This window comes from Cucurbita pepo, chromosome 13 (assembly GCF_057944985.1).
Source record: "Cucurbita pepo subsp. pepo isolate OVF chromosome 13, ASM5794498v1, whole genome shotgun sequence".
Taxonomy (NCBI): domain Eukaryota; kingdom Viridiplantae; phylum Streptophyta; class Magnoliopsida; order Cucurbitales; family Cucurbitaceae; genus Cucurbita; species Cucurbita pepo.
In genome coordinates, this window is record NC_141810.1 from 11,072,384 (window position 1) to 11,089,124 (window position 16,741).

Sequence of the window (16,741 nt, forward strand, 5' to 3'; positions counted from 1 at the left end):
TTCATAAAATAAAAACATTAGGTGAAAAATATATTTATTTGTAGGTATTTATTAAGAATAAAAATGAAAAGAAATTGAAAATAAAAAAATAAAAAAATAAAAAAATAAAAAAAAAAAGGAAAGGAAAATAGAATTGAATTGACGGTGGGTTTTGGGAGAAAGAGAAGTCGGCGATTTGGAATCCTTGAACGACACGGAAATTAAGAGGGAATAAAATTAAATTTAAAACATATTTTGGTTGTCCGTTTCACAGCCTCTAACCAAACCCTAACCCTAAATTTCCTTCTCCGTCAAATTCCTTTAAATACCCTCACCCCTCTCCTCTTCTTCATTCGCTCACAATTCTCGATATTCAACTTCCTCTCTGCAATTCATTCCCTTTTTCTTTCGTCTCTTTCATTCTCGACGCCTGCGATTCAACACTCTGTTCCTGTTTTTGACTCTTCTCATCTTTTTCTTTGCATCCGTCGAAATAGATCGGAGAATTTTTGAAAGATTTGTGAATGGTGGAAGAAAATTCTTGTAGTAGTAATTACATGCGCTCCCTTTTGGATTCAAGGGCGAGCGCTCGTCTTCCTCTTCCTGCTGCTTCTTCTTTTGCTTTTGGTTCTTGCAAGGAAGGCTGGTACTACCGCTGCCTCGGAGTTGACCCTTGAGATCTCTCTCTCTCTCTCTCAATCTGTCTTTGTTTCTCTATCTTCTTCTCGATACAACTCCGTTTCAAGGAATTTTAACATTTTTTTCTCGAAACTTTTTTGCGATTTCTCTCTTTCGATTTTTTCATTGCGGCGCTAGCTTTGGGAAATTTGTCGTGGTTGTCGTCGGTGGCCGATTCTCTGTTTCTGGGGTATAATTTGGAGAAAAATAAGAAGGGATTCGGATTGGTGGGATTTTGAATTTGGATTTGGATTTGGATTTCAATTTTCTTACGAGGATGTTGCTGTACAAGCAGAAGAAGAATCAGAATGTTAAGGGCAACAGGCTCTTGATCAGCATCAATGTGCTCGGCAGCGCTGGTCCGATTCGATTTATTGTGAACGAGGAGCAACTTGTTGCTGCTGTTATTGATACAGCATTGAAATCCTACGCGCGTGAGGGCCGGCTGCCGATTCTTGGGTCCGATCTCAGAGATTTCCAGCTTTACTGCCCAATTGCTGGACCAGATGGTAATTTAAACCCTGTTTTTAGACAATTCAATCGTGTTTCGTGATAATTATCATTTACAATACTTTTGCATGCTTCCAATATGAAGTGGCTGAAGAAATTTGTGATGCGATTCATAAATTTGTTCTCTATTTCAATTTCGGTTCTAAATTTTGTGATGGGAATCTCTGTTCTGGGGGCTCCCCCCCCTTAAAATATTGTTTATTGGTATTGTGTTGGGATCTCTGTTTCCTTTCTCGAGAATCCTCTGATAACAATAGAAAAACATATCTGGGATTTCGTTTTCTTATGTGATTTGGAAATTTTTCTGCAGCCTTGAGTCCATGGGACACAATTGGATCGCATGGATCTCGGAACTTCATGTTGTGCAAGAAACCACAGCCAGAGAAAGTGGGAGAACATGGAAATTCGCCACCGGAGCCAAGTATCCCCCGCAAAGGCACAGGAAGCTGGAAGTCATGGATCAACAAGTCTCTGAATATGAAAATCTATTCCCATTGAATCCGCGCGACAACGAGGATAATGATGGTTTTGAATGCTCTATGGAAATTAGGTTGGTTTTAGTTGTTGTTATTTGGGTCAGTTGTTGTGTGGACCATTGCAATTTGGTTTTTATCGCTTTTGTTTGTTGTCTTGTCGGACACCGTGTTTCAACTTTCATAAAGTTGGGTGGGTTCCCCGTTTTTCTTCTGGAAATAAACAGTGTAATCCATAGAATTTATCCCTTTCAAATAAATTACATCTTGGATTTTTAATTGCCATGCATTGTTCATGTTGCCAAGTTTCTGGAAAGAAGAAGAAAAAGGCTTTATGCTTTATTCTTTATGCTTTATGCTTTGAACTCTTGATATTCGGTATGTGTGGTTGATAATGGATTTGGCTGAATCTTGTTTTATCATCAATCTGATTGGGTCAGAGTATAATAGTTTAGGAGGTGTGTGGGTAAGTGTGATTTGACTATATGAAACTTGAAGCTTCGTACCACGTTCTGATGGGGACCTGATTGTGTGATTTTTTCCCTTTCCCTTTCCCTTTCCCTTTCCCTTTTTCCTTCTCTCTTTTGTTCAACTCTGCTTGATTTTTCTTACACAAGTTCAATTTTTGTCAATCAAATTGCTGTTATGGCTATTTCATCATATTTGTTTTCTGGCTCTGACCTCATTTTCTTTTCTTTTTTGAAGGGAAACCAAATATATGTATATATATGTTTAGATGTTTTTATACACAAATTTGTTTAGTATGTGATACATGTAAATTGGTTCTACAAATATTTAGATTACTATAAGAGATGACTATTAAACATCGATGGTGGAGAGAGTGTATTTTGGCTATAGAAGACTTGTTTTTCTTCCCTTCTTTTGGTCTACTTGAACGATTACTTTTTAAGGTGCTTCAAAGTTGTAATGGTATGTTAGAACCACGTCTCTCTTCCTTTTATGATTTCTGAAGGATACCCTCTTTTCCAGACAATCCAAGTCTATGATACCAAGTACGTATCATATTTGAGTCTTATCTTTCTAAATACGTTCTGCACCATGTTACAATACATTCAAAGTCACACCATTCACACTGTACTATACCTAACACGCATGGTTGCTTAAATCAATGCTTGGATTAAAGTATTTGTGAAGTTGAGTTAGAATAATAATATTGTGTACTTTGATAACGGGATGAGTTCTAATAACTTGATTGGATTGGATTGGATTGGATTGGAAGTTATTTCCCAAAATATCAGTTTCACCTTGTACATGAATCATCCAAATTTCTTCATTTTGTGAAGAACCGAGTCCAAGGGAGGAATGAGTAAGTAAATAAAAAAAGGGGAAATGACAGGCGTTGGCAGTGCCGTATGCTGCTGCTCGTCGACAGCACATACAGATGGTAGGCGGCGAAAGACCTCGGTCCCATCCCTCATCGAGGTCACTCGAGAACAAATGGGGTGAGAGTTGGTTTAAGACAATTTGCTGGTTGAGGAAGGAAGAAGGGACTCGGATTTGTCGAAGGGAGAAGGCACCAAAACCAGCGCTCGTTGGAAGAACTCAATATTTCTAGACCCACGGGCGTTCTGCAGTCGAAGAGAGAACACCAAGGTACGTTCGTTCATCAGTTTTGAGAGCTTCTACAGTTAGATTCGTCCCCTTTCGTTCATCAGTTTTGAGAGCTTCTACAGTTAGATTCGTCCCCTACCCTTTACGGGTTGAACCGATTTTAGTTACTATAGCTTCGTGAGAGGACGACTTTGCTCAACAAAACAACCAGAATTTCGACCTGTACGATGGGAAAGAAGAAGAATAAAAAAAGAAGAAGAAAAGAGAAGAAGTATAAAAAGAGAGAAATGGACTAAGGTCATGGAGAAAGGAAAAAGGAAGGAAAATGAAGTGTGACATTAGCAGTTGAGGTAAGCCACGACATTAGCTGACTGTACGGTCAATGGTCATCGTTGACCAGTCAACGGTCAAAGGCCACATTTTGACTTTTTAAAAGACCCCACGTGAATAAAAAATGTCAAAACATTCCAAATTCCAAGTAAGTGACACCTTAGAACCTTGAATTTAGCTATGCTCGTAGTATGCATGAAAATATGATATGAGAACTATGTCATAAATTTGAGCATGAAATGAGTTGGTTTGATGTATGTAAGAGCACATTAAACGTTATGATGCACATTTATCGAAGACCGAACTATTGAGTTACGATATGATCAAACTTGAGAGCATGCCCTTACAATGATATAAAGCATGTTATGGGAAACCGATTATTCATGTTTTTTTTTTTTAGAATGAGAAAACTTAGGGTCTACCAAACATATGAACAAGATTATTAAGACTTAAAAATGAAATATGATCTACCAACAAGCTGCTCACTCACCGAATACATTTTATATACTCATTCATGTTACTTCAACTTTCTTTTCTTGTGGATAGGGGTGTACATTCAACCCGGCAACCCGACAACCCGGACCAACTCAACCCGAACTATAAGGGTTGGGTTGGGTTGGATTAACATTTCGGGTAGGGTTGGGTTCATTTTTCTGAACCCGAACTGAATCGGTTCGGTTTCGGATTCATGGGCAAAACGCTCGGGTTGACCCGAGACAAATAAAATATATAGAATTATTATGAAGATTCTTTCGTATTAATAGGTTTGCCAAAGTGGTACTGAGGTTAGTCCATGAACATTTACGCCCGACGCCAACTAAATGTATGTTTTAGGTTTTGTTATTTTTAATTTCTTTGTTTATTTTATTATTTAATTTCTTTGTCTTTGTTTAATTTTATTTATATATATATATATATTTTTTAAAATACCTTAGTTTTGATTATATTATTTTATTATTTAATTTCTTTGTTTTTGTTTAATTTTATTTATATATATATATTTTTTTAAATACCTTAATATTTCTTTGTTTTGTTTATATTATTTTATTATTTAATTTCTTTGTCTTTGTTTAATTTTATTTATATATATATATATATATATATATTTTAAAATACTTAGTTTTGTTTATATTATTTTATTATTTAATTTCTTTGTCTTTGTTTAATTTTATTTATATATATATATATATTTTAAAATATCGTTGTATTTTTGTTACTTTAACCAATTCTAAAAAATGTCGGTATTTAGTTGTCCTTTAATTTCTTTGTCTTTGTTTAATTTTATTTATATATATATATATATATATATATATATATATATATATATTTATTTTAAAATACTTAGTTTTGTTTATATTATTTTATTATTTAATTTCTTTGTCTTTGTTTAATTTTATTTATATATATATATATTTTTTAAAATATCGTTGTATTTTGGTTACTTTAACCAATTCTAAAAAATGTCGGTATTTAGTTGTCCTTAGTTTTATGACAATATTGAACTATGTTAATTTGTTACAATTTTCGCTCGTTATTTTTAATTGATTATTTTTTTTTTTTTTTTTTTTTTTTTTTTTTTTTTTTTGTAAATAATTATAGATTGATTTGTGTTTGTTTGAGAACTTTTAATATATTTTATTTAAGATTGTATCCGAATTAATTATAGATTGGGGATAAATAAAACTTAAAAAAAAAAAAATTTGACAACCCAACCCGGACCCAACCCGAAAATAGAGGGTTGGGTTGGGTTGGGTTGTGAAAAATTTTGGGTTGGGTTGGGTTACCAATCCAACCAACCAGAACTTTTGGGTTAGGTCAAAAAAATCCCCCAACCCGACCCAACCCGGACCATGTACACCCGTGGAGGTATTTTAGTGGTCTTGTCTTGTTTTTTTCTAAAAGCAAAATTTTGATTGTTATTTTAATCAAATTTCAAAGTGTTTAAATATTTTTAAATTTTATAGGTAGAGAACACATTAGCAACCAAATGACTCTTTGACTGTATCGTCCATATCGGCCTCTAGAGACAGAACGCGGTCATTTCACTTTTCATAATCAAAAGTTACCCTCTTTTCATTGTTCTTATTGGTACTTTGGGTTAGCTTGAATCATGAGTTTGAGATGCTTGTATCGGTGTCTCAAAACTTCTCCTTCCACTACTCTCGATGCTCTCCTTTGTCTATTTCTTCCGCTTTTCTTTGAGCCACATCGCTTCTCCATCTTATCATTTCAACACAATCTAACAATGTTTAGTTAAATTATTTCACGTTTATTGTATAGTAGATTTAAGAGGTCGGTTGATTGTGATCGAGAAACTTAGATGATATGAACCAAGATCAAGAAATTTCCATACTTCAAAGTCCAATTACAAGAACGAGAATCAAGAAATTACAACAAATTTTAGTCCCTTGTAGTTAAGGTGAACTTGTCAAAGAAGATTCTAAAAGAAGTCGAATCATTCCCTATGCAAAACTGAGCTTCAAGATAAAAGATACAGCATTTTAATTTGCATTTAATAAATTTATAATTAAATTGATGTAACTAGCCTTTCTTTAATTACATTATTTTAATTGATTTAAGATAGTTTTAATATGGAGCTAAAGCCTGTTAGATGTGGGCCCATTAGTATACAGCCATTACCACTGTGCGGCCCATATAATTTCCCTAAATGGGCTTAATAAAGCCCATTCGTATTCAATGGCCCTTTTGATGTGTGAATAAAACAGCCAATTTCGTAGAAAATTTGGAAAACTTGTTTATGTTTCTTTGTTTATTTCGATTATTGTTTTTTCAATCTCGATCAACTCAATCCTATTTTTTTTTTCGGGTTGGATTAAATTTTTGAAAAACCGAAAAATGTGGGTTATTTAATAGGATGACATTTCTTTTTTGTTGGATCAACATAACCCGCTTAGAAAACGGATAATATTTAACGTTTGTAACAGACATTGATGATTTGATGGTTGTTTTTGGTGATTGAAGTAGCCTCTAGTTTCTTCTTGACTATATTCTTTGGTTCTTTTTTCTCCCAACCCACTGATTTCTCTTTCTTGTCAACAACTCCCATGGTTACTTTCGGAAGATGTTGATAGTTTTTTATGAGTATCTTATACAGACAATTTCGCCGTTGTTTTACTTTCATCAATAGGGCTCAGTTTCTGTCAAATATCTCGAGGAACGAGCCGATTAACTTCACTCAAATACCTCCTGTCATTTGACCAACGCTAATAATATTGTTCTTCAAACTCAGAATGTAATACACCTTGGTCAATAGACGTTGATCATCGTTCTTACACTAGAACGAGATGGATTCTTTACCTTGGATTGGTACAAAGATTCGTCGCAAAACTTCACATTTCCAATGAATTTCTCATCAAGCTCTTTAAACTTTACTCAATCTCTGGTTATGTTTTCACATTTCCAATGAACTTCTCGTCAAACTCTTTGAACTTTACTCAATCTCTGGTTATGTGGTTGCTCGCTCTACTATCTAGGTACCACGTGTTGGTCTCCATTTTATTTTCTCCATTTGCAAGGAGGTTCACCATAACCTTCATTTCATTGAGAATCAACAGGTGGGCCATTTTCTCGACCAACATCAATGTGGATTCTTAATCATCCGTGAATGTGAGGTTTACCTTCTTATTTCCCTCCTTGTTGTGGTACTCTACCGCCTAATGCTTGTATTTTCTACACGCGTAATACTTGATCATGCTCTTATCCTTCCGGGGTTGACATTATCATGACCTCCTCTGTCGCGATGTCCGTGACCACAACCACGACCTCTACTTTCCTTGCAGTGGCTGCCACGTACCTTAGTACCTAAAAACGAAGAATCAGTCGCATCTCTCTTTTTTTGTCCATGCGAATCACTCCTTGTGTGTGAGTAATGTTGGTTTTTTGGCACTTACTTTCAAATTAATTAATTGATATTTTCATGATAACACGCCTAGACTTAATTATTAAAAATTATCAGTATTTTGAATTGTCCAAAGTGTATGGTTTAAGGTCTTTTTCAATCACTCAAATCAGAGCTAAAACGACAAAGTTACAATCGAACCAAGATATCCGATGTGATGATGTGGCAGCAAAATTCACATCATAACCTAATTAAAATATGACATTTAAACTTTAGAAAAATAACTAAGGGTGGAGTTTCCAGAGTTTTCAATTACTTTTGAATAGATAATTTTCAATTACCCACATCATTTTTATTATTATTTTATTATTATATTATTATTATATTTGTAAAAATAAATAAATAATAAAAATGAATTTGGAAATTTTTTAATATTTACTTAAAAAAAATAAATATAAAAACAGATTGTCTACATTTTATTTCTATTTCAACCATAAATATAAAAATACTAAATGATCTACCTTTACTTCTCTTTTTAACGATAATTATAAAAATACTTTAAATCACCAAACTTTTCTTTTTCTTTTAACCATCACTTTAAAAAAGAAATATTTTAATGGTTCACGTTTTACTCACATGTTAATTTCTATTTTTGTTATTTTTTTCTATTTAAATTCATGGCCGTTTTCTCTCCCAAGCTTCCAATTTTATTTATGTTTGATTGGCTGATGTTGTTTCTGTGTACTGTATTGTGAGGAAATAGTGGTCAGTGATCAAATTCTAATCTACTCTTTTGGAGAGTTGTGATGTGTTCCCGTTAAATTCAGACACTTGTACCAGTTTGATCTTAAGTCGTGAAAATGATTGAGTTTTCTCCTGAACTCGTAAAAATAGCGGTGGTAGTGGTTGGGCTCTAATTCGAAGAAAGAGTCAAGAAAGGTTTATTCAAATTCTGATTCGAGGAAAGAGTCGAGAAATGTTTATTCAAATTACAAGAGGGCTTGGAGAGTGGAGAGGAAAGAGTTAAAAGATTTATTCAAATTTACGAGAGGCGCTTGGTAGTGGAGTAGGTCGAGTTTATCGAAACATTGTGAAACTAAGGTGTTATATTTTCTAACTTATTTCAATTTAATTTTGAAATTGTTATTATAATTTATGGCATGTTGTAAGTTTTTTTTTTTTTTTTTTTTTTTTTTTATAATTGTTGATGGTTATTTCTTAAACTATTTTATTGTTTTAATTATCATCTCCTACCTAGTTAAAAAAAAAAATCATAATTAAAAAATTTAATCACGCTTAAATACTTTTATTGTTAAAACCCTATTTACCTCTCTATGGCTGCCATACCGATCCAACAAGTAAGAGATGCTTCTCCTCCTCTCTGTCATCGTAGCCTCGAAGTCTCTCTTCATGGACCTTAAGACGACCAACAACCTCCTCAACTGACGTGTTATTGAGATCATCGAACTACTCGGTGAAGGTAGCAACCTCCTCAACTGACATGTCTGCACCTTTGCATTCTCAACTCAGTCCACACCTACATGCATTGTTTGCAGTGTCTCCTACACTACTGTCGAGTCCTTCTCTATCAACATGAGAGGATGTCCTCTAGGACTAATTGTTAGATGGCAGGAAGAGTCATCTTGTTCTTACACTTTTAAACGTCGTCACCATGCTAGATGGCATCCCACATGCCTTGTGCTTGTAAGCTAACACGCATCTTTGTCGACGATATTGCCTAGTTACTCTTCATGAGTAACAGATAATGGAGCATTACACTCCCCTCTTTTTCACTCTTTATCATCGTCATATCTCCTCCAACGACTTTATACGATGACAACATTTGTTTCAAAATCCTAACTATGATACGAAATATTAGATATGACCTTGAATCAAAGTACACCAAAACAAATAAATGAAGCCGAAAAAACAATTTGAAGACAGAGTTTCTTGGAATTGAATAACCTTAACCACTGCCCTTTTAAATTCTCACCTAACAAACATAAGATAGCTCATCCAAAGAATTGGAGACCAAACACGGTATTTAATCATCAGGATTTTTTTTTTTTTTTTTTTTCATTTTTAATTAAAAAAAATATTAAGAAATTTGTGTATGGTGTGTGTGTTGTTGATGATGATGGAGGGGAAGGTGTACGAAAAGTATATGCATTAATTAGTCATTAAAGGTGTTTGGATGTGTTGGAATCTCCTTCTTTTTGCATTAATTTGTTGGATGATGGAAGTCCCACATCGACTAATTTAGGGAATGATCATGGGTTTATAAGTGAGGAATACTAACTCCATTGGTATGAGGCCTTTTGGGGAAGCCCAAAGCAAAGCCATGAGAGCTTATGCTCAAAGTGGACAATATCATACCATTGTGGAGAGTCGTGTTCGTCTAACATGGTATCAGAGCCATGCCCTAAACTTAGTCGTGCCAATAGATTGGTAAATCCTCAAATATCGAACAAAGAACTCCTAAAGAGAAGGAGCCAAGCCCCTCCTCGAAGGCAGTCAAAAATGACTAAGACTCCAAGGAGTCGAGCCTCGATTAAGGGGAGGCGCACTTTGTTCGAGGGGAGGTGTTGGATGATGGAAGTCCCACATCGACTAATTTAGGGAATGATCATGGGTTTATAAGTGAGGAATACTAACTCCATTGGTATGAGGCCTTTTGGGGAAGCCCAAAGCAAAGCCATGAGAGCTTATGCTCAAAGTGGACAATATCATACCATTGTGGAGAGTCGTGTTCGTCTAACATAATTAACATCAACTTGGTTTGTGTTTTAGGAAATTTTCTCTCCATCCTCTTTTCCATTTTCATGAAACTCTAAACTCTCTCTTTGTTATTCCATCCTCGCTCCTTCTCTCTCTTCATCATTTATTCACCTTTAAGTCCACCGCTAGTAAATATGTATAATTGGGTAAGTGGGTTTTATGGTCGATTATCCATTAAATCTACCGAGCGGAACTAAATTTAAAATAGAAGGGATGGAAAAAGTTAGTTGTGGAGACCAATAACGGAATAGAATTGAATATCAATATTTATAACTAATTTTCTGACCAAATTTAAGACATAACATTATTTGTTTAAAAACAAAAAAAGAAAAAAATCAGATGCAGGCGGTGGTGGGAGAGGTTATGTTATGGTAGAGTGGCGTCATGCAGGAGAAATCAGGTACGTCCACGTGGGAAAAGAAGGGACGTGAAATCGGCACCGATCTTGAGAAAATTCTGAGATGAAGGGCCAGGATTAAGTTGGAGGATCTGATGCGGTCTGCCCATAATGCAAAAAGAGCGTGTGCATTAATTGTCTGCTCAGTCGGGTTTCTGTGTCTCAACCGTTCCATAATCAACAAAACAACCACTTGCTTTTTCCATACTTTTTAAACTATAATTCCAAAATTCAAAATTTTAATTTTATATTTAATAAATAAATAAATATATATATATATATATATATATATATGTATAAATAGTAATGCCTATGTTTGGGAGTTTTATTTTCCCCCCAATTATTTTAGTTCTTCCCCTAAATTTCTTAAACTAAAAATAAAAAATAATAATAAGAAGAATAAATTGTGTGTTACAGTGAGTGTGCAGTGGGTAAGAAGAATAAAGAAGAATTAGTACATACAAAATTTAATTTAATTCAAATGCAATTAATTTTTGTTACATTTAAAAAAAAAAAAAAAAAAAAAAAAAAAAAAAAAAAACATACTACAGTAGATGATGATGCCAAGAAACAAGAGCATCAAACAATTAGCCTTCAAAATTTCTGTCTCAGAATGCTAATTTTTTATGCTCTTGTTTCTGAAATTTCAGGACAAAAAAATTTCATCAACTTAGTTGTGAAGCGGATTTGGACCCGTGTGAATTAACCGCTTCTCGTCGCCGTAAGCTGCGGCGGCGCCGGCGGATGACTGACGGCGGTGCAGAAGCTCGGCTGGGGAAGTTGCAGACGGTGCATGGCGAAACGATGCCGTGGAGAAGCGGACTAATTTCCTCGGCGATGGCGGAAGCTGAAAACAGAGTGTGGTGGTGGCTGGAGCTAAAATGAGAAGAACCCACAAGAAGAGAACAAGCGCGGTGGTGGTGGCTCCGTCGCCGTGGCGACGGCAGGTTACGGTTCTTACTCTCATTCCGCCGCCGTGAAACGGTGGTCGGTTCGGCCGTGGAGGCGTTTGTTTCCCGAGAGAAAATGAAGAGAGAGAGAGAGAGAGAGAGAAAAAAGAACATAGAGAAGATTTTGGTGCGTGTCTTGTGGGTTTAACCACATGATCTTAAGACTAATGTTTGAAAATGTTTTTTATTTTTAATTTTTTTTTTAGACATTCTTGGTCTCTGTTTCTTTTTTCTTATTTTTTTTATTTAATTAAATGTGGGACTGTCACGTATTAATAGCCGATGTCTTCGGGGAGGAAAAAAAAAACAATTAAAAAATATATAAGGACCAAAAAAGAGGAGTAAAATAATTAATAAATGATCAAATAATTAGTCATTAATAATGGGTTTCAAAACTAATTACAAAAATATCTTCTTTTTTTTTGTCTTTATTTAGATTCTTCTCAACGTACTTAAAGTTCTTTTTTATATAAAAATAATTAAATGAAAAACCAAGTGTTATTTAATAAATTATTATTAATTTAATTTTGATTAAAAGAAAGAAAGAAAGGTGCATTGGGAAACAAAAAGAAGGGTATCGGTACGGATTTCATGGAAAAAGGGGTTTTGAAGAAACTCAAAATCAAAATCAGACTTGAAAAAACAAACCTTTTTCTCTCAGATTTGGTTCTGTTGGGTTTCCCATTTCCATGTTTTTTTTTTCTAATTATTATTATTTTAAAAAGGGTTTGTCCCGGGTTGGTTGACTTTTAAGAAAATGGTCAAATGAACTCGATCCAATTCGACCCGACTCAATTCAATTTGAATTTGGTCAAAACATCTTCACGTCGAGTGGGGGTGAAGTGGTCGTATAAAAAAAAAGTAAACCAATTGGATCCATGTAAGACGTTTAAGGTAAAATAAGAGATTTTATTAAAAATTGAGTGGTATTGAAATGCATAAGAATTTTGTTGTTTGAGCGTATAAATATCAACAATATTACGTGTTAATTTGCTTCCAAATGTTATGATCCCATTTGATGTGGAGGAGTATATAGCCTTTTCCCGGGGCCGTGTTGATGATGAAATGAAATCGCTCCAATTTTCGAGCGATTTCGGTGAGGTTGAGGCCTGAGGGGACATCTCAAGGATTGATTGGGGAAATGCGAATTGCTTCCCGTCGAACAACAACATTCTTTTCAGTGATTCGCATCTCCACTAATCTCCCCTGAATCTCGCCTCCTCTGATCCTTCTCTATCGATCTCGCAGTCGGTTCTCCTCCTCCTCCTCCTCTCCGCCGCAGCATCTCAATATCATCAGGTTTTTAATTCATTCTCCGATTCTTCAATGTCAAATCCTTTCTGGATTTTTCCTTGTTCTTGTGATCTGGTTCCTGAAATCTCGAATTTGGAAACCCTATATTCATCGTATTTGTTTTCATCCATTCTGCTTCTAGATTAAGATTGCGATCATTAAAAAATTCTATTATATATTGAATAATGAGCATGAGGGTTTGGTTGACTCTTTGAATATTCTAATTTTTTATTTGTGGGGATTCTCGATGATTCGTATAGCGTATTCAATTTTGTGGTATACATAGCTGTATTGCTGCTGCTGCTGCTCCCACCAAACTAACATGAAAAGGCAATCCTGTTGCTGTTTGTAAGGATCCAAAATTTGCAATGTAATTAGATGAAACTTCGCTTTTCTCTGTTTGAAATGATCTCTGCCTCACCCTTCCTTCATTAACAAGGTTATTGAATTGAGTTGTACTTGATTAAACAATGATTCGCTAAAAGAAGCAAGTCTGATAGGCAGTGGAAATAGTTGGTACTCGAGTTTCTTGTGTACTAACCAAACGCCCAAAAGTATGCAAGTGTATATGATTTTTCTGGGAATGTTGATTTCTTCAAATGAAGATTTGATTAAGAAGATTTTTACCTGTGCAGTTCAACATAGGGGTTTGTACTGGACATAGTTATATTGTTCGATGCCAGCAGAGTGTTGCTGGCATTGAGAATGATTCGGCTTGTTACTGAAACTCTGATGGGTATCTATAATAAATCGAACTCTAGTAGAGCCCTTGAAGGTCTGCATGGTGTTGCTGTGGTGCCTGGTTCACAACAATTCGCCTTGGAAAAGGCTTCACGAGATGGGGATTTTTCTTCATTGAGTTGTGGGAGTTCATCAGCTATAAGTGTGAATCAGTAAGTTGACATGAAAACTGATAGAGCTTTGTATTATTTGTTCACAAACAGCCTACAAGATTAGGATGTTCATAGAACTCTTACCAAAATTATAACCTCCTTACACCATGGTATTAACGGTTTGTTCATGATCTTCAGATGGGTATGGGAGCAGAGACCATCCTGTTTGAGACCTGTTGGGGGTTGTATACAAGGTATAGTCTTGAAATCTCTTCACCTTCGTAGTCATACATCATCTCGCAATGCTGGATTTTATGTGAGATCCCATATTGTTTTGAGAGGAAAACGAAACATTCTTTATAAGAATGTGGAAACCTCTCCCTGTTAGACGTGTTTTAAAAAACCTTGAGGTCCGCCTGGAATGGAAAACCCAAAAAAGACAATATCTGTTAGCGGTGAGCTTGGGTTGTTACAAATGGTATCAGAGCCAGTGCCAGCGAGCTCGATGGATTATGAAATCCCACGTCGATTGGAAAGAGGCATGAGTGCTAGTGAGGACACTGAACCCTCAAGGGGGTGGATTGTGAGATCCCACATCGGTTGGAGAGAAAAACGAAATATTATTTATAAGGGTATGAAAATCTCTCCCTAGCAAATGCGTTTTAAAAACCTTGAGGAGAAGCCCGGAAGGGAAAACCCAAAGAGGACTTAAAAGAGAGTCACAAGGCTTTAGTATTATTTATAAATGGCTTCAAAATGTTTATCATCTTGTTATTCGGTTGGTAGGTGATCGGAATATGGCGGAGAGGGTGGCTAACGTGCTTACCTCACTTCCTTTTATTGCTCTTGGAATTCAGGCACCTAGGTAGGTAACTACTGCTCAAAGTTTTCGACGTGTGTGTGTAGGTGCTTGTCTGATTATTTGGCTTTTTACTTGGAACACAGGAAGAATTTCCCAACGAGGCTATATGCTAATTCATTGATTGGAGTAGGAGTTGCTTCAAGTTTATATCATTCTTCCAGAGGAAAATTGAGGCAATACCTAAGATGGGCCGACTACACAATGATAGCTACAGCCACGGTGGTAAGTTAATAATGGATTTGTTTATTAGCATGAGACAAAAGTATAACAACCCTAGATTTCTACTAAATCTAACCTAAAGTCATTACCGTCATCATAATTTATGCTCTTATGTGGAATTAAACCTTTAATACTTCATCATAAAATACTACCATGGACTTACATGTTCGAAAACATCTTTAAATTGACGAAATACTAAATGAAATAAATAAACAATAAAAGTAAAAAACCCTATGCTAACATAAAGTCTAAGAAATAAAATACCACTATCCTATGCATATGTCATGGTCTTGACTTGCGATGTCGTCGTCAGTCGTACAGGGATGCATTGCCTTTGCCTGAAATAGAAGTAGCACACTGCTTGAGTATTTTAAGTGATCCCACTATTGGTGTCAGGAAATGCAAACTCATGCAACTCATTATTAGGGACTTATCGTGAAAACCATCATAGGGGTGGCCTCCAGTTCGGACAAAATTGGATGTGTAGTACTTCCCTACACACGACCCACATGTGCGAGTGTGGATCCCTAGGCGTTTCGCACCCCCTGGACCCATAATAGTCGGGCTAGCGTTCGTAGCGATGTCCAAGGTCTGCAGACCTTGGGTATCATGCGAGGCATGATGATCATCATCATAGTGTACACGTCCGTACTCATCATCATCATCATCATCATAGTGTACACGTCCGTACTCATCATCATCATCATAGTGTACACGTCCGTACTCATCATCATCATTATAGTGTACACGTCCGTACTCATCATCATCATTATAGTGTACACGTCCGTACTCATCATCATAAATGGAGAAGTATCCCGATGTATATGAACACAAAATGCACGAGGTCCCTATAGTTTTCATCTTTAAACCATCTTTAAGACACAAATCTCACATCGGTTGGGGTGGAGAACGAATCATTCTTTATAAGGGTGTGGAAACGCTTCCCTAGCAGAAAGTCCAAAAAAAGACAATATCGGTCAGTGGTTAGTAGTGGTTAGTAGTGGGCTTGCTGTTACAAAAGGGCTAGTTTTTGTGGGTTACCAACTCACATAAAGGCATAAAACTTGCTACCATGGGCTATGAGGTGTTTTACTTTGAGTTGGTTTTGTATGCTTCTATATTGCAGTGTCTGACAGGAGCTTTAAGAAACGACAACCCGAGGATGTTGATGGCTGCATCTGCATTTCTATTGCCTTTGAGGCCCTTTACAGTTTCAGCACTTCATACTGGGATGATGGAGGTAACATTTGCTCATGCCTTTGCATGATTAATTGGTCAATATTGATATTGATATGTTTGATTATGAAACTTAGGTAATGTTTGCAAAAAGAGCTTTGAAGGATCCAGATTTGAGGATGGCTCACAACGTGCATAAAGTGTCGACGCTGTTAGGTGGTGTTCTTTTCGTTGCTGATGATGCTTTGCCCCAAACTCCATTCATTCATGCAGCTTGGCATCTTGCTGCTGCTGTTGGTGTTGGAACCTGCAATAAGCTTCTTGAGTGATTCATTGTGTTCATAATACAAACATAAATTTGTCGACGCCTCAGCCTCTTGCTTTCTTGGAGTAGTTGTTCACAATTATTTTTGTTTTAAATGGGATTAAAACAACCTTACAACTTTTTTTGTTTTTATATTTCACCGCCCAAGTGAGGCACGTTAGAACATCAATATTTGAACTTCATGACACTATTTTGCATTCATTTTAGTGGGGAAGCTATGAAGCGGTTGTCTTGAAATAATTTTGAATGTCTAAGTGTTGAAATGAAACTTTGTGAATCAATAAGATTGAAACTTAGCATATAATTGTATTATTGTACATGTTATCACTGCCTTCTTTTTAATGAAAAAGAAAGACAAATAATTATTTTAGAACAATTTTAAAAGTTTAACGGTAAGAGCGAAGCTTTTGAAAGGTTTAGAAGAATTAAAATCCGAAATTCGATCTTATTTATCTAAAAATTTATAAAGTACCAAAAAAAAAAAAAATAATAATAATTGTGAATAAC

General features: G+C 35.5%; 2 protein-coding genes across 2 annotated transcripts; both read left to right on the plus strand.

Annotated features, from left to right (window-relative positions):
* The first annotated feature begins 322 nt into the window (after nt 1-322).
* Nucleotides 323-1,919, plus strand: LOC111809111 (uncharacterized protein At4g22758). Its single transcript, XM_023695463.2, has 2 exons — nt 323-1,166; nt 1,478-1,919. Exons 1-2 carry the CDS (start codon nt 935-937, stop codon nt 1,663-1,665), a joined length of 420 nt encoding a protein of 139 aa, XP_023551231.1. The 5' UTR covers nt 323-934; the 3' UTR covers nt 1,666-1,919.
* Nucleotides 1,920-12,526: 10,607 nt separating this feature from the next.
* On the plus strand, nt 12,527-16,474 carry LOC111807990 (uncharacterized). The gene is made up of 7 exons (XM_023693741.2): nt 12,527-12,825; nt 13,455-13,712; nt 13,851-13,906; nt 14,439-14,517; nt 14,598-14,736; nt 15,860-15,973; nt 16,047-16,474. The coding sequence occupies exons 2-7, from the start codon at nt 13,525-13,527 to the stop codon at nt 16,236-16,238; spliced, it is 768 nt and encodes a 255-aa protein (XP_023549509.1). The 5' UTR covers nt 12,527-12,825; nt 13,455-13,524; the 3' UTR covers nt 16,239-16,474.
* Nucleotides 16,475-16,741: the final 267 nt, after the last annotated feature.